This window comes from Athene noctua, chromosome 18 (genome assembly GCF_965140245.1).
Source record: "Athene noctua chromosome 18, bAthNoc1.hap1.1, whole genome shotgun sequence".
NCBI lineage: Eukaryota > Metazoa > Chordata > Aves > Strigiformes > Strigidae > Athene > Athene noctua.
Genome location: NC_134054.1, coordinates 14451532 through 14469990, shown reverse-complemented (window position 1 = coordinate 14469990; position 18459 = coordinate 14451532). Strand labels below are relative to the sequence as shown.

Below are 18459 nucleotides of genomic sequence, written 5' to 3'. Positions count from 1 at the left end.
CGGCGCTCTAGCCGCGCGGTCCGCCGGGACTCGCTCGTCCCGGGAGGCCCCGGGGAGGCGCCGCGGTGCCCGCGCGGGCCCCGGTCCCCGGTGCGCGCCCCGCACAGCCAGGCCGCGGCTCGTTCCAACACTTTATTGTCACCATTCGCGCTCGGGCTCCCCCGCGAGGAACGGGCAGGGAGCGGCCGCGCCGCGGGGACGGGGATAGGCCCGGCCCGGGGAGAGACCCGGGCGGGCGGGGAACGGGGCGGGAGCGGGACAGGGCGAAGCTGGCGCCGGACGGGGCCCGAGGCGCTGGGGAGCTGAGCGGGGCCCGCGGCCCCGGGCCCCGACGGCCCGGCCCGAGGGGCCGCAGCGTCCCCGGGGCAGGGGGAGGCAGGAACCGCAGCCCCGGGAGCGGCGGGGGGGGGGCGCCCCGGGCTGGCGGCGGGAGCCTGCGGCCCCCCGGGCCGGGGGCAGAGGGGTGCGAGGGCGGGAGGAGGAGGTGCGGTACAGAGTAGTGTTCCGGGGTGCCCCGCGCCCGCCCTCAGTCGAAGGAGATGAGCTGGGCCTCGCCGCTGCCCTGCGGCTGCTGCACGGGGGCGGGCGCGGGCGGGGGCTGCTGCTGCTGCTGGGGGGCCCCTCCCGCCGGTGCCATCTGCAACAGACCAGGCGGCTTCGTTAGCAAACGCGCCCCGCCGGGGCCCCGGCCCCCCTGCCCGGGCCCGGCAGCACTCACCTGTTGGTAGAGGGGCGGCTGCTGCCCGGGCAAGTAGGACTGCTGGGCTGGCAAGCTGCTCAGCGCGGCTTCCTGGCCCGGCAGGGCGGAGAGGAGGCCCTGCGGGAGCGAGGGGGTGGCCGTCACGGGGGCTGGGGGACACGCGGGGCCGAGGGGAAAGCCCACAGTCCCTGCCAGCGCGCCCGGGACGGCTCTGTGGGCTGGGGACCGCCTGCCCCTCGTCCCCAGGAAAGGGACCGGCGTGGCCGGGAGCGCTGACCTGCATGCCGTAAGGCTGGTAGCCCATGGAGACCGACTGGCTGCCCATGTAGCCCATGGCGCCCGACTGGGGGGCCTGCGAGATGGCCGGGATGCTCTGGGACTGCGAGGCTGCGCTCTGGGGAGCAGAGAGGCCGGTGAGAGGCTCAGCCCAAGCCAGCACCCCGGGACCAGCACCCCAGGACCAGGGTCGCTCCCTCCCCCTGTGCCCCGGGGAGCCCAGAACCAGCTCAGAGCCGGGCCCCCTCCCACTGCGAACGCGGCAGCAGATCCGGGGGTCCGGGGCCAACCCGCCCTTTGTCCCTCCCGGTCACAGATGCCGTGTGGCTGAGAGGGGGCCAGCTGCCCCAGCCCCGCCAGCCGCGAGCGGCTCTGCCCCCGCTTGCCTGGTAGCCCTGCGTGGGAGTCGGCTGGTAGGACGAGTACGCCGGGGTGGTGGTGGGCACCGCCTGGCCCTGCTGAGCCGCCTGCCCGCCGCCGGCCCCGGGCGGGTACATGTAGGCGTTCACCATGGCGGGATCTGGGGGCAGAGGGCGGGTTGGAGCGGCCGCCACGCGCTCGGCCCCCACGCTCGGCCCCGCCGCCCCCGTACCTGTCCCCGAGACGGGCATGGCGCTGTACGGCCCCGTGCCCCCCTGCGCCGCCTGGTTCATGTACACGCCGTGCATGGGCGAGCCCTCTACGGAGCCGGCCGGGCTGAAGGTGCCAGGGAAGCTGGTGGGCCCGGAGGGCTGGTAGATCACCCCGCCGGCCGCGGGCATGGCCTGGAGCTGGGAGGGGAGAAGAGCAAGCTTTGGGCCGTGCCCCCCCCGGGCCGGGCAGGAGGGGCTGTGGGCCAGCAGCCGTACTTGGGCGTAAGGCAGCGAGAAGGCCGGCATCTGGGCCCGCATCTGGATGGTCTGCTTCTGCTGCTCCAGGCGCAGCTGCCGCTCCTTCTCCTGCTCCTGCAGGCGCTGGATGGCCACCTGGCGCTGCATCTCCAGGTACTCCTGCGGGAACGGGCTCTGAGGGCTGGAAGCCAGGGCACCGCGGCATCCCCCCGTGCCAGGGCGGCCGGCCCCAGGCGGGCCCTGGGGACCCCTCCCCGCCTCACCTGCTTCTTCTGCCTCATGATCTCCAGCTTCTGGGCCAGCTGGATCTGGCGCTGGCGCTCGGCCTCCTCGGCGGCGCGGCGCAGCTTCTCCCGATGCTCCTCCCGCAGCGCGTTCAGAGCCCCGCGTGCGTCCCGGATCTGCGCCAGTTTGTCCTGTAGGCCTTCATAGTACACTGGGGAGGAGACAGCCGGCCTCAGGGACCCCCTCGGGGCTGTGTGAAGCCCCCACAGCCGCCCGCCCGCCCAGGCAGCTCCCACGTACGCCTGCGCTCGTCCAGCTGGTTGAGCAGCTCCAGCAGCTGCGGGTGCATGTTGTTGATGGACTGGAAGAGGGACAGGACGGCAGAGTCGTTGGTGATGCTGCGGCCCCGCATGTGGTTGCTCTTCATGCGGTTGACAAAGGTGGTGACGGCGTTCTGCAGCGCCTTCAGGAACTGCTCGTGGTTCTCCTCGGACTCGCCGTTCTGGTACTGCTGCTGGAAGGACAGGGCAGCCCCTCAGCCTCGACTTTGCTGTGCCGAGAGCCGGCAGAGCCGTGGGGCTGGGCTGGGAGGAGGAGTTGGGCACTTCTCACCCCTCAGAAGCTGCCGGACACGGGTCCAGGTCCCCTCTTACCTCAACGACACCCAGCGCGGTGGGGTGGGCGTCCCCAGGCTGCGCAGCGGGCTCCGAGAGGGACAGAGGCGCCGACGGCGTGGGGCTCTTGCGAACTTCCTCTTGTTTCTTCTCCCAGTAGTTGCGGTTCAGGTACCGAGCCAGCTGCCAGAGACAGAAGGGAGATGAACACGCAGCCCTGCTGGGACTGAGCCCTTGCCGTGGAATACTTGGGTCCTCACCTCTGGGTCAATGTCCTCAGCCAGGGGAGCAGAGGAATTCTGCAGAGAGACAGACGGAAGAATCCGGTTCAGAGAAACCAGAGGCCCACAGCTCCCACCCCGACGAGCTGCTCCCACCCGGCCAGGCACAACCACCAGTGCTCTGCACCAGCACGAAGCTGAACGGGAAGCACCGTCTCCTCCAGCTGGAGGCAGCGGAGGCACCAAAACACTGGCGGAGCACAGACCTTGCTGAAAACACAGCAGTGCTCTTAAGGAGCAAGGGACTGAATGGGGCAGATCTTTTCTCTCGGAACAGGGATTAAATCTGGCCCAAGCAGGGCAGACTCGGGCTAGAGAAGTGGCCCGTGTCCAGCCACTTCACATTCAGGGGCCCCCACGAACGTACCACGGGTGGGGAATAGAGGGTGCTGACCGGGGGAGCGGAGGACGTGACGGGAGTGGGCTCAGCCTTCGGGTACATGGAGTAGGTCGTTTTCTGCCTCTGCAAAAGAGAAAAACCAGCCCGCTCATGGGCTGTCCAGACTCCTCCAAATCACCCAGTCAGGAACAGACTGGACGCACTGGGTGGGCAAGGCTCCTGGCAACGGCCGGGCACGGCGGCAGACCCAGCCTCACGCCGTGAGCGGGGCCCACGGGCCAGCGTGCCCCAGGGCCTGCAGCCTGGGCACAGCCCGCGTCCAAGATCCGGGACTGCAGCGCTGCGCGTGCCTGGCTCCGCTTTCAGCCTCTCATGCCACAGGCCCTGTAGCTCGCTTGCATCAGGACGTGCCCAGAGATCTGCTACTGCGGAGCTCGAGGCGCTCAGCACATCGGGGCCGTACGGCCACCACCACTCCCAGACGCCAAGCAGGGCACAAACCATTCTCTCCTTCTCCTCGGCCTCTGACTGAGACAAGGCAATAGCCAGCTGGAGCTCCTCCTCCTCCTGCAGAGCTGTCTCGTCACGCTTTGGAGGCAGCTGCAGGCAGAAGGATGAGGAGGGGGTCAGGAAAGGATCCATGAGCCCAACAGGATCCCCGGGTCACCCACGGGGCAGCCGCTCACCTGGGACTGCTGAGAGAGGGGGCTGGTCAGGTACTCGGGGGGCAGCTCGGAGGTGGCAGCAGCTTTACCCTCGGCTTTCCTGCAGCCAGAAAGAGGCAGCAGCGCAGACTGAACGCTCCCTCCTCCGCACAGGAGCCCCAGCTCTGCACACCAGCACAGCTGTAAACCCCCTTCCCAGGGAGGGAGGAACCCCAGCCCGGCCTGGGACACCCCCGCTCCGCTCTGCAGAACGGTGGCTCCAGGCCAAAGCTTCCCCCTCATGGTCCCAGGCAAGGAAACACACCACAAAGGCTACTGACTTGTTGAGATGCTCGTAACAGGGCTCACAGACTCTCACTTCCTTCTCAATCCCGAACTTGGGGATGGTGGAATACTTGGAGGAGCATTTGCCACAGAAGATCTGCCCGCAGGCCCTGCAGTGGTGCTGCAAGGGACGGGAGAGGTCAGCGCGGCACCAGGACACTCCGTCACCGTTAGAGACCACACGGACGCTCCCGGCACTTCCCCGTCAGTGGCCAGGGACCACAGGCCGGCCCCGACACTTCCACGCAGGCTCAGGGGGTCCCGCACGTCCTGGGGGGCTGCGCAGGACCGGGGAACCCAGAGGGCAGGAGCAGCACCCACCTTCCGTGTCATCACACCAAACTGCACTCGGCATCGGTGACACTCCTCAGCATCGACCCAGTCCGGAGCCTGCCGGGGTTAAGAAACGTGTGAGGCGGGAGAAGGGCCTCAAGGAGTGTCCCCACCAAGCCCCTCAGCGGCTGCCACGGCTCCCCAAGGCGCCTCATGAACGGGGGAGACAGGAACATTTGCAGATGCAACAATTGCTCTCTCAACAGAGAGCATTAATCCCCCCAAATGATCTCCTCTCATGTTCCTAGAGACTGCGACGCTCTCCCGCTCTGGCAGAGATTTTCCAGGAACCAACGCCCTGCTGCCGTGCTCAGCGTGCCGCAGCTGCTGGAGGCCTCCGAGTAGGGCCCGGTGAGACTAACGCCCTGTCCGGGTCGGTGCTCCCCCCGGCTGGCAGTTTTAGGCGGGATCGCCATAGCCCACCCCAGAGCTGCCGGGAGCAGAAGGTACCCGCGAGGTCTCTAACCCACACAAAGCGGAGGAACGCAAGAACCGGAGGTTTAGGAGGAAAGGGACAGGGGAGCAAGGTGTGTCCTGCAGTGCTGGCTCCCTCCCGCCCCGCAGAGCTCACCCGTTCCGCAGCGAACATGGCATCACTCTCTTTGAACTCCGGGAACACGTGGCCTGCGGGAGAAGCGACAGCGCCGCGCTGTGAAAGGGCTCCCGCGGCGCAGCGATGCAGATCCACCTCAGATCCAGCCCAGCCCGCCCTGACCCCACCACTGTCCTGCGAAGCGCCGGGCTCTCGGCCCCACAGGACAATCCCCGGTTGGTTTCCCTTATGCACCTCTAAGGGACACTGGGGCTCTCTGGACAAGGTTTATTTCTCAAGGCCTGGAAGTCAGCTTGGGAGGGAAAAAGCCCACGGCGTGGGCAGGCAGGGCTTTGAGTCTCACCCCCTGGATGGCAAGAACGTGGCTGCACCGGCTCGGCACCTCCCGCCCGTGGAGGTTCTGGTGCTCGGGAGGAGGCAGAGGCAGCAGCACGTCCCTTCCCTCGCAGGGACGAGACAACATCCCACACTGTCAGTGAGAGCGTGGACCCACCCTGGAAGTACTAACGGAAGCCGGGGAGGAAGGAATCGCCCCCACTGTAAATCCCTTCCCAGAGGACACGCTGACTTGCTGCCAGTTTCCCCAAGAACATCGGCAGCTCCTGCTTGTGGGGTCCCGCTGCCAACCCCGAGCTGTGGGCTGGGCTGCAGGCCCGGAGCGAGGCAGCCCCCGGTCCCGGGACCGCGGTGCCCTCCTCAGTCCCTGCAGGGGGTCTGTCGGGTATCGGGCACCAACAGAAAGCTTGCTACCGCAAGTCCAGGCTTTGCTAAGACCAGGCAGGGTCCTTCTCCTGCAAGGCCCCTCCAGAGCTGAGCTCCTTGGCCCACCCCCGCCCAGAGCGTCCTCACCTTCGACCTTCATGATCTGGTAGGTGTCCTGCACCACCTTGTACTTGGGCTCATTGCGGAAGGCGTGAGCCCAGGCCTGGATGAGGTACAGGATCTTACTGCGCACGCTCGTCTCCACTTGCCTCTGCACAGAAAGGAAGGAGGAAAAAAAAATATCTGAGAAAAAGACCCTCAAACCCTAAGGATGGTGCGAATCCCCCAGAAGAGGAGCCAGAAATGCCACTCAGGGAGACTTTAGAGTGCTTGTGCAAGGTAGGAATTGTCAGCAAGCTGCAGTAAGGACAATTACAGACTCCTCCAGCTTCCCCGCTCTCCCCCTCCAGCACAAACAAGAAAAGGTCCTTCAGAGCAGCACAGACCAACGTGCAAAGGGGTGTGGTTGCGATGCTTGAGAAAACACCCAGAGACGGGCACGGCCACTCCCCAGGGCAGGCGCTGACCTGCCCGCGTCGTTGTTCACCTCCTCCCCAGAGCTGCTCACATCCCGCAGCAGGAACCCGCGGGGCCTGGAGCCGCCGGGGTGGACGGAGCCGCGGGGCCGAGCCCCAGCAGGAGCCAGCCGGCAGCGGGAGGGGCCCCGCCGGCCGGGAATACCCAAAGCTCCGCGGCGTGAGCGGGAAGGACAGCTGGGAGGCTGCCCTTCGGGGGCAGGGCTGCTTGTATCACAGTTCAAGGAACCGCAGGAAACTTGGCAAGCCTGTTCCTATCCCAGCCGGCCTCCGAGAGCGTCCCTGCATCAGCTGACCGAGTCATCGCACATTCACATGACCGGTTGCTCCAGAAATCCCCCAGGAAGCGGAGGGGCACTGTCCAGCTCCGATTTCAGCGAGAGCTCAGCCCACACAGCGTGACTTACTGATGATTCCCGCAGCTACAGACTGCTGGATTTGGCAGAATCCTGCATTCCACACATCACAGCCCTGAACTTCACCACAACTACAACCATTTCACCAGCGTTGGGCATTCACAAGCAGCAAAGTTCCAAGCACAGGAGGAAAATGGGTCTGCGGCTGTTAAGAAACTACCAAGGCAGACAAGAACTAGAGAGAAGCACAAAATCCTTCGATCTGATCTCCCTGGCACCTGGCCGTCCCGTTGCGGCAGCGTTCCTGTCTCAGCAGAAGATCCAGCGGGGAGACTGAGTCAGCCCTGGCAGGGGGGTGACGGGGAGAGACACCCTGTACGGCGTGCGGGGCGAGGGACAGCCCTGCCCCGGCAAGCTCCTGTCTGGGCACTGCTGCTCTGGGGCTGGAACCGGAGACAGAAGGTCCCATTTACACTTCCCTTGTGAGAATCTCCAGTCCGAGGAGACAGGGAGCTGCTGCATCACGTTATAACAAACTGGCAGCTTGAGACAACAGCTTGTCAGTGGAAGCAGCCAGGTCTACATCCTGCAAAGCTCCTCACACGACTCCGCAGGCCAGTGAAAAGGCCACAATAAAGAGGAGGGTTCTGACAGTTTTTACCTTCCTGCGTGTCTCGGGCTGTACTCGGAGGGGATTCACCTCTCTGCTGCTCAGGTCCTCTGTGCAGCTGCCAGCCCGTCACCTCTGTTCTCCTTTGCTGTCTCAAGCCAAGCGTTAGTCACACACAAGAAGGATGGAGGCCTCTGCGGCGTATTCCTGCCCCACTTCACAAGACAGCCAAACATCCCCTCCGCTCTTACGACACCTCCTCTCCCTAGCAGGCACTCCTCGGCTCCCTATGCTCGTCCCTTCGCATCACGCGATACAGTTTGATCTTTTCTGAAATGCACTTCCAAACGCTTTCCCTTCTGCTCCTCACACGAACAGAACGAAGGAGAGGACACACGCATTTTCTGCGGGTTCTTTTCCAGCCTCATTCAAAAACGTATTTACCTTGAGTATTTCCTTCAGTTCCTCCATAGTCTGTTTATTTGCCACCTCGTCATGGACTGTTTGGCCACAGTTTTTAACCACCGACTCCATGACCTGTGAGGGCGAAGGACAGTATTAGTCTGGTGCTTCCCTCCCTCTCTGTGGCCTGCGATGAGTCCCAGCACACGTTACAGGTGGCTGCAGGCAGCACGCCAAGATGGGGCCACTATTTCATCAACAAGTTGCATTAGGGCAGCGTCAGCCGAGCTGGAGAAATCCAGACAGCCACGCTGGAGTAAGCTACACTTCAGCTGCACGGTGGCCTTTGCACCTCTGCCGCGCAGAGACAGACCCCCAGGGACAGTGTCTTGGGTTCCAGCTTTGGCTGTTCCTAACTCCGAGATGGAATTAAAGAACAAAAGCCACGGCCTGCTGATCAGTCACAAAACCTCCGCATGAGAGCCAGGAGGGGGCAAACCCCAAGCCCGGACTCTGGCACTCTGCGGGCAGGGCAGAGAACGCAGCCCCTGAGACAGGCTTAGAAAAGACGAGCAGTTCCCAGCCTGCGAGCCGGGGCCCTGCAGCGCTGGCGGCCTGGGCTGACGTTACCTCCAGCGCGTAGAGCGCCACGTGGGGATTCTTGTCGTTGACTTTCTTCTTGATAGCGTTGACAGCATATTTTGCTCTGGGTAAGGAGAGAGAGAGAGTACACGTCCTCAGGTAGTCAGGAATCCAAGGGCAGATCCCAGCTGCTGCGGGCAGCCTCCTACCCCCACCCGCACACCAGGGAACAGCCAGTTCGCTCGCGGCCTACGCGATTCCCCCGGGGCAAACTGGGAACAGAGGGGATAAATACATTCCAGATTAGTTTCCCCGAGGATTTCAGGCCAGAGATAACCTGCAACTCCTGAGCTCAGGGAATTACCCCAAGGCACCAGGGCGCGCTGGGCTGCTTTTCTAACGCCCTTCTGAAAGGGGTAACGAGACGCGCCCTGCCGCAGGCTGACGGGCCCCGGCCCCCCTGCGCCTCGCGAAGCCGCGGGGAGCTGTGCCCGCAGCACTCACTGGGTGTCTCCCTGGCGGATCATGTCGCAGATCTGCAGGATGGATTCCCAGTCCGTCTCCAGCAGGAGCTGGCTCGTTGCCTTATCTGCAGGGAATAAACCCATTAGGCTGCTTTAGCAGTTCCGCCTGTCTCAGCTCCGCCACCGCCGATGCGTTTGCGGGAAAGCTCCGCCGGGCGCCGGCGACGCCCCAGACCCGAGCGATCGAGGATAAAAATCCCGATTTTTCCCGGAACGCGCCGGCTCTTCCCCTCCAGACGCCGCAGGGCGCTCGGTAACCTCGGACCCGCCGCCCCAGCTCCTGCGGCCCCGGCAGCCCCGGGCCCGAGGGCTCCGGCGCCCGGCTCCGCCCCGCCCCGCCCGCCGCGCCCAGGGGAGGCCGCGGCCGGTACCGAGGAGCCGCTCGAAGGTGCCGCCGCCGCGCCCCATGGCGTCCGCCCCGCCGCCGGCCCGGCCCGGCCCAGCCTGCCCCACCGCGGGCGCTTCCGCTTCCGGCTTCCGGGAGGGCGTGGCCTCCCCGGAAGGGGCGGGGTTAACACCGGAAGGGGGGTGTTGCCCCGGAAGGGGCGGGGCGGGATGGCGGGCGCGGGGCGGCCCGTACCCACGTGCCTGCTGCTGGGGGCGGCGGGCGGTGGGAAGAGCCTCGTGACCCGGCGGCTGCGTCATATCCGGCGGGGACGGGGACGGGGGGGTCACGGGGGGGTCACGGCGGGGGTCCCGGCGGGGGGCGGGGTCGCGGGCGGGCCGTTGCCGTTCCCGTCCCCGGCGTCGCGGGGTCCTTAACGCGGGCACAGCTGAGCGCCGGGGCGGGGCCGGCGGAGCTGGGCGAGCCCCCGGCCACGCTGCCCACGGTGGGCACCGACCTGACGGACCTGCGGCTGCCGCGGCGGGTGACGGTGCGGGAGCTGGGCGGCTGCATGGGCCCCGTCTGGCCCAGCTACTACGGCGAGTGCAGCGCGCTCCTGGTGAGCGCCCGCGGCACCGGGACCCCGACCCCGCCCGTCCCGAGCCGTGGCCCCGGGGAGGCGGACACCCCGCGGCCGGGGGTCGGCGCCCCTCGGCTTCGCCCTGGCTGCGTGGGTCCCTCCGCGGGGCCGCCCTCGGGCACACCCGCAGCCCCGCTTCTCCTTCTCCTCCTCCAGTTCGTGGTCGACGCCGCCAGCCCCACCCAGGTCTCCTCGTCCTGCGTCCAGCTGCTCTCGGTCCTCTCCGCGGCGCCGCTCGCCTCCGTGCCCGTCCTCGTCCTCTTCAATAAGATGTGAGGAGGGGATGGGGGGGCCGGGGGGGCGCACGGGCACGCTGAGGGCCTGCGCTGGCTCCCGCGTCCCTTCCACCGGGAAGCCTGGGTGCGCCCAGGGGCGGCAGCCGCGCGTTGCCGCGCTCCCCGGGCCTGGAGGCCCCTGAGCCGGGGGTGGCTCGGGCAGGAGAGCTGTCGCGGTGGGTTGACGCGGCCCCCCTGCCCCCGCCGCAGCGACCTGCCCAGCTACATGTCGCCGGCGGAGATGAAGTCGCTGTTCCGCCTGCAGGACATCGCCTCCTGCGCCACGCAGCCCATCACGACGCTGGAGACCAGCGCCCTGGACGGCACCGGCCTGCCCGACGTCCTGCAGTGGCTTCGGGCCGCTCTCAGGGGCCCCCGGTGACCCTGCGCGGGCGCCCGCGGCAGCCCAGGCGTGTCCTGTCACTGCGGGAGGTGGCCGGCGAGCGGCTGCCCGGCGTGGGGCTGGGAGCGGGGCCCCGGGCGGCGTCACGGGGTGGTGGCGGACGGGGCCCCTGCGGGGCATTGCAGTAAAACTTCCACCACGCTGTCCCGGCTGTCGGCTGCCTGTGCTGGGGTGGAGACCCCGGGCTTTTGGGGCAGGACAAGCAGGAGGTTCAGAGGCCAGGCTGTGCTGGCGCCTCTGGGGACAGGAGGGGGGTCACGGGCAGTGGGGCTGGGGGGTGCGGCAGCGCCTGGGCCAGGCAGGGCAGGGGCCGGTAACGCCTCCCGGGCCGGAGGCCGAGTGTGTGGGGGGCTCCTGGCAGCAGCTCTGGCCCTGCAGGTCTCGTGCCAGCCCTGGCCCAGCGGGGTGACCGGGAGAACGTGTGGAATGACCGCAGGGGACATGGGTGGGCGTCGGGAGCCGGGCAGGCCGACCCGTGGGGCTGCCTCAGTTGGAGACGTCTCAGGAGCTGCAGCACATCCCGGCCCCCGGGTCTGGGCTGAGAACCCGTCCTGTGCCCGTAACCTGGGTCTGTGTCTGCACCGATGACCCGTCCAGTGCCGACAGCCCGGCCCGGCGGGCAGCTCCCTCCCCCCGTGGCCGCCCAGGCTGGGCACACGCTGCGGCACAACCCTCCCGGGTCTGCAGGTGCCGCTGCCACGGGGGCAACCGGCTCCGTGGGGCCGGGGGCTGCTGGCGGCGTGCTGTGGCGGAGAGCAGCTCGGGGCCGGGGGCGTCACACCGCGATGGCGAGTGGCTCCGGGGGCTGTGGCGGCTCCGGGGCCGCACGTGATGAGGCAGAGCCGTCCTTGCTCCTGCGGCCTGGGCCGAGCTGGGCTCTTCCCGGGGCAGCCCGAGGGCCGGGCAGTGCCAAGGTGCCCGAGCACGCCCTGCCGCGGCGCCTGAGCCACCACCCCTGGCCGAGCTGACGCACCGAACCCGCTCGCCCGCTTCCAGCCCAACAGGTGGAGGCGCAGGCCCAGAGCCCTCCGGCACAGCCGCCTTTAATGAGCCAGGCCAGCCCGCGGCGAGGCACAGAGCCCTCAGGCTCCTCGGCCCGGCCCAGCACTCGGCGCCGTGGTGGGCGTTTTGAGTGCGTCCAGTGCCGGCCTCGCTGCTCCGCGGCAGCGCAAAAGGGGCTGCAGGTTCTCTGCAGCCAGAAAGCTAAAAACAGCCCAGAGGTGCTCGTGACGGGAGGGAGGCTTGTTTTCTGCTAACAGCAACCACGCGCGGGGAAGGGCTCCGCTGGCGAGTCCCCGGCAGCTCCAGGCAGCGGGAGCACCCACGTCCCCACGGACCCCACTGGGGTCCTTGGCCGCTGCATCCCGGCGGGGAGGATCTTCCCCAGGGTCCTGCCGGCTCCCAGTGCTGCGCTGCGATGGCTTTGGAAGACAGGCAGATCCAGTCCCCGGCTGCGAGCAGGGTCCTGTCCTGTCCAGCCCCGTCCTGGGAGCCTGACACCAAGGAGAGACACAGGCCCTGAGCCCCGAGTGCTGCCGGGGGCAGACGGCGCGGCCCCACGCCAAAAGCGTCCCCATCCCTCCCCTGTCCCTGGGCGCAGCCCCACCAGAGATCCGTCACCACCGGGGTTGGGCGCCGGGGCAGCCCCCAGCAGCCTGGGGGCTCCTCCCCAGCACGCCCGGCCCTGCACCCCCAGCCCCGCCTGGCTCCCCCCGTCAGCTCCTGCCCTTCCCGCGCCCCGGCACGGAGCAGAGGAAGGGCCACGCACCCGGCCGAGCTCTGGCAGCCCCCTCGCCCCTTCTCACCCGCCTCACCTGGGGCTCAGGCCTGTCTCTCTCTCTGCATGTAAACGGAGTGAAGCTTCTGAATGAGAAATATTTTATCCTCCCCTTCCTGCAACAGCAGAGATCGCAGTGAGCGGGATGTGCTCTTGCCCCTCCGAGGTGGCAGCGCTGTCAGGGCTGGAGCCCGAATCCAGCAGCGCCGGGGCCGGCCCAGGGCGTGGGGCAGCCGGGCCGGGCAGAGCTCACGCACGTTGGCGATCTGCTCCTTCAGCAGGCGGATGATCCTCCGCTGCCCCCGCACCACCTCGATGTTGAAGTAGATCACGGCTCTGCAATGACAGGCGGGACAGGACGGTGGCAGCCGGGGCGGGAAGCTGGGGGACGCTGCGCTCCTGGCACCGGGCTGGGGTGCAGGTCTCTGGGTGCAGGGCTCGGGGCCCCCGGCTCCCAGCCGCCCAGGGCTCGGGTCCGTACTCACAGCAGGATCCCGGACAGGAAGAACAGGAGCAGGGTGCTCTCCACCAGGTGCTGGTGCACCCAGGTGAGCCAGGTGATGTTGGGGTTGGACTTCTCCAGCACTTGCACCCAGGTCTTCCCTGACTTGTAGATGGTTTCCAGCCCCTGGAAGGGACCGCAGGTTTCCGACGGCCGCACCCTGAGCAGTCAGACCCACGGGGCTGGTCAGAGCCGTGGGCAGCCCCGACGGACAGTACCCCAGCCCAGGGCCCAGCCCCAGGGGCACCGAGCCACGCTGGTCCTGGCCACCCCGGTGGCTGGACGAGGGGGTCCTCATCCCCTTGTCCTGCACCAGGAACAGCTGGGAACAGCTGGCAGAAGTGGGCACAGGCCAACCACCGCTACGCCCCGTGCAACAGCCAGGGGCTGGGCAGCACCCCCCTGCCCTGTGCTGGGGCGACATGCCCCCTGTCCCCCCAGGTCCCTCTCCTTCGCCCGGCAGCCGGCGGTTCAGTGCCCCGTGCCGTGGCCCGGCGCGTACTCACGACCAGATGGCGTAGGAGAGGAAGATGGCAGCACCCAGGAAGGACGGGAAGCAGAGCAGGGTGATGAAGACGGTGCTCATGTGAGACACTCGCCAGGGCTTGCTGGGGGACTGGCAGTTCTGCATCAGGCTGGTCTGCGGACGGGGAGCAGGGTGCTGCCGTCGCCTGGGGAGCGGCCCCGGGAGCACCAACGGGACAACTGCCCCCACCCCCCGTCTGCCGGGAGCTGAGCGAGCCTGGGGACACCCCGTCCCCCGCACACCCCCTCCCTGCCACGAGGCCGGCGCTGCACGCTCGGCAGGGCACGGCCTCACCGCAGGGGACACGCGGGGAGCGGCGGCACCTCACACCTTTTTGATATAGAACAGCAGCAGCAGCTTCAGCGTCTGCACGGCCGGCAGGAGCGGTGCGAAGAGAACGCCCAGCCTGGGGAGAGGGGGGAGACGAGCTCGTCCCGGGTCTGGGCGCTGCGAAACGTGCAGCTCCCCGTGCCTGGTCCCCGCCAGCCACAAGGCTCCTGGGGGACCACCAGGTATTTGCCAGCAGAGGAATGGGCTGCGCCAGGCAGGAGAGACCTCACCAGGTCAGGCTCTGCCCATAGATCAGCTCCAGCACGTTTCGGGCGATGTCAAACTCGGGTCTCTCGTTCCTCTTCAGCCTCTTCTCCAGGATCAGCCTGGGAAGGAGTGGAGCTCTGCTGGGGGAATGCTCGGCAGCCCCCTTCCCCCTCGGACGGCAGCAGAGCCTGGGAGCCCCGGGGCAGCGCCAAGCCAGGGCCATGCCGGGGCCACCGTGCCAGTGGGGGACCCCTCCCGGGGCACGTTACCTCCAGACCAGCTCCCCGAAGAGCGTGTCCAGCAGCGTGAACACAAAGTCCATCACCACGAAGCGATACAGCTCCTGCCCCACGCACGTCTCCCAGCACTGGGGAGACAAGGAAAGGTGGCATCAAGCAGTCAACGAGGCCTCTGCTCCCCCGTGACCTTCCCGTGGCCCCCACGGGGTGCTACGGGACCTTTTTCCTCCCCTGCACCCCTTTCCCCAGCCACCCCACGCTGGAGGTGCCCCTGTATGGCTGTGGCCCCCTCTCCCCAGTGGAGGTGCCTGCAGTGCCCGGCAGAGCCCCCGCCCCTGGTGTCTGTCGCTGCCGCAGCCCCAGCTTTGCTCGGCGCTCCCCGGGCAGGGGACAGTGGGGACGCTGGGGCCCAGCCGGCTCATACCGGTGCCCCGTGCTCCTCGCACCGACCCGCGCGGCAGCACCGACCTCCTCCGTGGAGCAGACAACCCTCCGGCTGAGCCACTGGTAGCAGAGCAGGCCCAGGACCACCATCTTCAGGATGAGGTTCCTGGGGAGCAGGAGCAGGGCCAGGAGCCCCTGAGCCCTGGGCACCCCGACCAGAGCCTCTCCCCTGGCCGCAGGACGCTCCCCGGCCGCCTACCTGCTGATCGCCACGTAGACCCGCGCCGAGGGGGAGTCCTGCCTCTCCCACGACGCCAGCAGGTTGTACAGGGCGGGCAGCAGCGTGTTGAGGAGAGACACGAGGAGCGGCAGGACCAGCAGGATGGCTTCCTGCTGCCGCTCGCCGCCGCCCCGCGCTCGGTGGTCCTGCTGCACCTGGCGAGGGGCACCGGGGTGAGCGCCAGCCGGTGCCCTCGGGGCGGGCAGCCAACGCTGACGCCCGGGAGCTGCAGCGGGGCTGCCCCCGCTCCCCAGACAGCTCCCGCCTCCTCCCCAGCGCCGGGGCAGCAGACTCCCCCGCGGGGGCCGGCGCTCACCGCGTGCATGTGCTCCGAGAAGTGGCGCACGGCCAGGGCGCAGCCCAGCGCCGCGCTCAGCGAGAGGGCCCAGGCCAGGACCAGGACCGCGGAGCGGCCCAGGCGCTGGCACAGGCTGCGGCGGCAGGAGCGTGAGCGCTGCTCCGCCAGCAGCTCCTGGAAGAGACCGAGAGAGGGTTTGTCCTGCACTGGGGTGGGACCCGGGGGGCTGACAGGGGCTCCGGGCCCTGGGAACGCCTCCGCCCGCTGAGGACGGACGTGCAGGGGCCGACCCCAGCCCCGCTCCTCACCTTCAGCTGGGTGCAGATGTTCTCACACTGCAGCTTCACCGAGCGCCTCTGGATCACCTTGAAGTCCCAGGCACAGAACACTTTGACGGGCAGCGCGCCCATGGAGCTGCCCACGCGGTAGCTCTCCCCGAAGGAGCGGGACACGCTGCAGCGAGGGGGAGGGCGTCAGGGCGCCACGGCCGGGCGAGGGCTGGCAGCACTGGCGGTGCGGCCGACCCACCTGTACACCAGCAGGACGCAGGTGGCGAGGAAGGAGACCCCGACGCTGAACAGGTAGGCCAGAGGCATGTTGTAGGGGAGCGGGGGGGCTGCGAGGGGGCAGGCGCTGCCGTTGGGGCTGGAGGCGCAGGGGTCGTTGAGGGTAACGTTGCTGTAGTAGCCGTAGTACAAGAGCGAGTGAGTGAAGTAGCCCTGTGGGAAAGCACACGGCGGGGCACACGGTGACCTCGGTGGCGCCTGCAGCTCCCTGCCCAGCCTGGCACACCCGTGACAGCCCCTGGGGACACAGAGCCCTGAGCCGGGGCAACACCAGGCGCCCCCTTCTGCACCCCCAGCACGGGCGGTGCCAGGGCCATGGCTGCGCGAGGGCAGGGACTGGGCACCGCCGTGGGGGGGACGTGGGGCTGTGCCCCAGGCTGGGTGCAGCGCCTGGCCTGGAGATGCGTGGCGCTGGGTGCTGGCAGGGCTCACCGCTCCCGTGAGGAGCTCGAGGCCGGTGAAGCGCTGGGGGCCGGCCGAGGCGGGGGGATACGCGGCCTGCAGGGCCACCACGAAGACCAGGAGGATGAGGAATGAGATGATGTTGAACACAAGGAGCGTCTTGAGGAAGACGAAGTAAGAGAGGACACTGGAGCCGAAGCGGCCACCGATCTCCTTCAGGGCGTTGTGCCAGGGCTGCGCGGCCGGGAGCAGGGAGAGGAACCTGTACCAGAGGCTCCGGCAGCCCTGGGGAGAGGGAGGGAGCCTGGGCAGAGCACCGGGGCCGGAGCCTGTACCGGAGCCCCAACAGCTGCTGTGCAGACCCTGCCCCAGACTTACGAGGACGAGGTATTCCTTGGACCACCCGCAGGGAGAGGAGGGGGCCCGGTGCCGGGTGTGCTGCCTCGGGGGGCCCCTCTGCCCGCTCAGCTCCTGCCTGCCCAGCAGAGAGGGACGTCAGAGGGTGGCACCGGCCCCGGGACGGCTCCTGCCTGGCCGGGGACGGCAGGAAAGGACCTACCGGAGGGCGAGTTTCTCTGCCAGGCTGAGGGGCACGGTGAGCAGCGTGTGGCTGCGCTGGCTGGGCGAGAGGCTCAGCAGCTCCTTCACCAACAAGCTCCGCTTGTCTGAGGGCACAAGGGGCTCAGCGGGACGCGCCCGGCCGGGACACAGCGCGCCCGGCACCGCCTGCCCCCGCTCCCAGGGTCCCCTCACCTTCCAGCGAGGCCCTGGCGGGGTCGGTCTCCAGGTCGTACTGGCGCAGGCTGGGCCGCGCCGCGGGGCAGAGCTGCTGCAGGGGCGGGCGGCTGCTCCGTCGCCGCAGCCGGGCCGTGCGGTTGTAGAACTGGGCGATGATGGCCCCGCGGCTGCGCCCTGCGGGACGGAGCAGGGCAGGGGGTGGGCGGCCACGGGAGGGCAAGGCAGACGGGAGAGCTCTCCCGAGGGGCGCGGGAAGGGCGGGAGGACGGGTGGCACCTACCGATGGTGCGGCTGGGCATGCTGGCGAGGATCCGCAGGGAGGCCGAGGAGGAGCACGGCCGCTGCCCACCCTGCCCAGGCTCCGGCCAGGCCGCGGCCCAGGCGTCCGGGGGGGCCCCGAGAGCCGGGGGCTCTGGGGGAGGGAGGGCAGGACACGGAGCCGTGAGAGCCGGAGCACCCACGGCTCCAGCCCCTGCGGCCCCGCCGCCCTGCTCCGGCATGGGGCCAGGCACCCCCCGGCGTGTCCCCCCCCAGCGCGCCCCCTTCTCCGGGGACACCCTCCGTGGCCCCAGGGGCAGGTCTGCCCGGCCCCTGCACCGGCGAAGGCGTCACCGGGCTTTAGCCGCAGCCTCGGCACGAGCCCCAGCCGGGGCGGGAGGTGGCCGCGGGCACGGACCCGTCCCCGTCCCGTCCCCCCGGCAGCGCGTTACCTCCGCCCCTCGCCTGCAGCTCCAGCTCCAGCCCCGCCGCCACCCAGCCGCTCTGCTCCTGGATGAGCCGGTGGAAGGAGCAGTGCAGGGCGCCCTCGTGGTCCGGGCTCGGCTCCTGCCTGCGGGGACACGGACCCGCTCGCCCAGCGCCCCGGCGAAGCCCCGGCCGCAGCCCGAAGCCCGGCCGTGCCGCTCCGGTGCCCGGTGAGCGCGAGGGCCGGCACCTCCCGCCGCGGGGACACGGGCCTGGCGCCGCCGGGGCTGCGGGATCCGGGGCCGAGCGTGCGGGGCACGGCAGCGCAGCCCACACTCACCCCTCGCTGTCGGTGTCCTCAGGGGCGCGGAGGGGGACGGAGGGCGGCTGGGCCATCCCGCCGCGGCCGGGGGTCCCTGCGGCCCCGCGCTCGCCCCAACGGGCCGCCCTGTCACGGCGGGCGGGCGTCAGCCGGCACCCCCGGGCACACCGGGCGCTGCCCGCCCGTGGGACCGCGGTGGAGCCGGAGCCGCTGCGCCCGAGAGGCCGCGGGGCTGAACCCGGTTTAAACCCAGGCCTGGCCCAGGCAGGAAGGAAGGGCGTGCGGGCGGATGGGGGAGGCGGCTCCGCCGGGCCGATCCCGCCCTCACCCGCCCGGGGCTGCACCGGAGGAACCCGGTGCCGGGCGGCGGGAGCAGCCCCCGCGGAGCCCCCCTTTCCCCCTCCGGCCGCACTCACCGGGACCCGCCGTGGGGCTCCGGGCACCGGGCTCCGGGCCGTGGGGCAGGGAGGCGCCGGGGCCACGCAGCCGCGGCACCGGGGGGGAGCTCGGGACCCTCCGCCGCGGGCGGGGGGCGGCTGCCGCCTCCCCGCTGTGCGGGACCGAGCGGCTGCGGGGCCCGGGGGCTCCGGAGGGGCGCGGGGCGGTCCCGGCGCTGCGCTCGGCGGCCGGGCGGGGGAGACCCGGTCC

At 69.3% G+C, this 18459-nt stretch overlaps 3 protein-coding genes across 8 annotated transcripts; 1 reads left to right on the top strand and 2 right to left on the bottom strand.

Moving 5' to 3' along the window:
* Positions 1-119: 119 nt before the first annotated feature.
* On the bottom strand, positions 120-9386 carry HGS (hepatocyte growth factor-regulated tyrosine kinase substrate). 3 transcript variants are annotated; one of them, XM_074921827.1, is made up of 21 exons: positions 9285-9386; positions 8894-8978; positions 8438-8513; positions 7850-7942; positions 5991-6114; positions 5160-5212; positions 4577-4645; positions 4252-4376; positions 3953-4031; positions 3768-3866; positions 3294-3389; positions 2906-2944; positions 2685-2828; positions 2332-2545; positions 2070-2242; positions 1825-1965; positions 1569-1746; positions 1363-1496; positions 978-1094; positions 719-817; positions 120-637 (listed from the first exon to the last, which is right to left on the bottom strand). In XM_074921827.1, exons 1-21 carry the CDS (start codon positions 9319-9321, stop codon positions 527-529), a joined length of 2286 nt encoding a protein of 761 aa, XP_074777928.1. In that variant the 5' UTR covers positions 9322-9386; the 3' UTR covers positions 120-526. The 3 variants fall into 3 exon arrangements, with proteins under 3 accessions (XP_074777928.1, XP_074777929.1, XP_074777931.1); XM_074921828.1 differs by having other exon boundaries at positions 2332-2542; XM_074921830.1 differs by having other exon boundaries at positions 3321-3389.
* An 82-nt stretch (positions 9387-9468) lies between these two features.
* Positions 9469-10694, top strand: ARL16 (ARF like GTPase 16). 2 transcript variants are annotated; one of them, XM_074922063.1, is made up of 4 exons: positions 9469-9557; positions 9686-9857; positions 10035-10150; positions 10364-10694. In XM_074922063.1, the coding sequence occupies exons 1-4, from the start codon at positions 9469-9471 to the stop codon at positions 10533-10535; spliced, it is 549 nt and encodes a 182-aa protein (XP_074778164.1). In that variant the 3' UTR covers positions 10536-10694. The 2 variants fall into 2 exon arrangements, with proteins under 2 accessions (XP_074778164.1, XP_074778165.1); XM_074922064.1 differs by having other exon boundaries at positions 9469-9594; positions 9714-9857.
* A 989-nt stretch (positions 10695-11683) lies between these two features.
* On the bottom strand, positions 11684-18207 carry TMC6 (transmembrane channel like 6). 3 transcript variants are annotated; one of them, XM_074921914.1, is made up of 20 exons: positions 17830-18204; positions 17516-17634; positions 17086-17217; positions 16821-16979; positions 16627-16732; positions 16446-16542; positions 16098-16301; positions 15628-15818; positions 15408-15552; positions 15118-15273; positions 14781-14956; positions 14606-14687; positions 14168-14265; positions 13922-14017; positions 13692-13767; positions 13342-13475; positions 12819-12995; positions 12591-12669; positions 12371-12449; positions 11684-12049 (listed from the first exon to the last, which is right to left on the bottom strand). In XM_074921914.1, the coding sequence occupies exons 1-19, from the start codon at positions 17883-17885 to the stop codon at positions 12378-12380; spliced, it is 2355 nt and encodes a 784-aa protein (XP_074778015.1). In that variant the 5' UTR covers positions 17886-18204; the 3' UTR covers positions 11684-12049; positions 12371-12377. The 3 variants fall into 3 exon arrangements, with proteins under 3 accessions (XP_074778015.1, XP_074778014.1, XP_074778016.1); XM_074921913.1 differs by having other exon boundaries at positions 11685-12049; positions 16098-16352; positions 17830-18203; XM_074921915.1 differs by lacking the exons at positions 11684-12049; positions 12371-12449; positions 12591-12669 and having other exon boundaries at positions 12888-12995; positions 13338-13475; positions 16098-16352; positions 17830-18207.
* Positions 18208-18459: the final 252 nt, after the last annotated feature.

Bases quoted from the DNA above. Each gene is read 5' to 3' on its own strand.
- ARL16 (XM_074922064.1), top strand. From the start codon at position 9,469: ATGGCGGGCGCGGGGCGGCCCGTACCCACGTGCCTGCTGCTGGGGGCG. The intron at 9,595-9,713 runs GTCACGGCGGGG...GGGCCGGCGGAG, and splicing joins GACGGGGGGGTCACGGGGGG to CTGGGCGAGCCCCCGGCCAC. The intron at 9,858-10,034 runs GTGAGCGCCCGC...CTCCTCCTCCAG, and splicing joins GCGAGTGCAGCGCGCTCCTG to TTCGTGGTCGACGCCGCCAG.
- TMC6 (XM_074921913.1), bottom strand. From the start codon at position 17,885: ATGGCCCAGCCGCCCTCCGTCCCCCTCCGCGCCCCTGAGGACACCGAC. The intron at 16,980-17,085 runs GTAGGTGCCACC...TCCGTCCCGCAG, and splicing joins CATGCCCAGCCGCACCATCG to GGCGCAGCCGCGGGGCCATC. The intron at 14,957-15,117 runs GTGAGCGCCGGC...GCCCCTCGCCAG, and splicing joins TCTCGGAGCACATGCACGCG to GTGCAGCAGGACCACCGAGC.
- HGS (XM_074921827.1), bottom strand. From the start codon at position 9,321: ATGGGGCGCGGCGGCGGCACCTTCGAGCGGCTCCTCG. The intron at 2,945-3,293 runs GTACGTTCGTGG...GTCTCTCTGCAG, and splicing joins CCCTCTATTCCCCACCCGTG to AATTCCTCTGCTCCCCTGGC. The intron at 2,243-2,331 runs GTACGTGGGAGC...TCTCCTCCCCAG, and splicing joins CCAGCTGGACGAGCGCAGGC to TGTACTATGAAGGCCTACAG.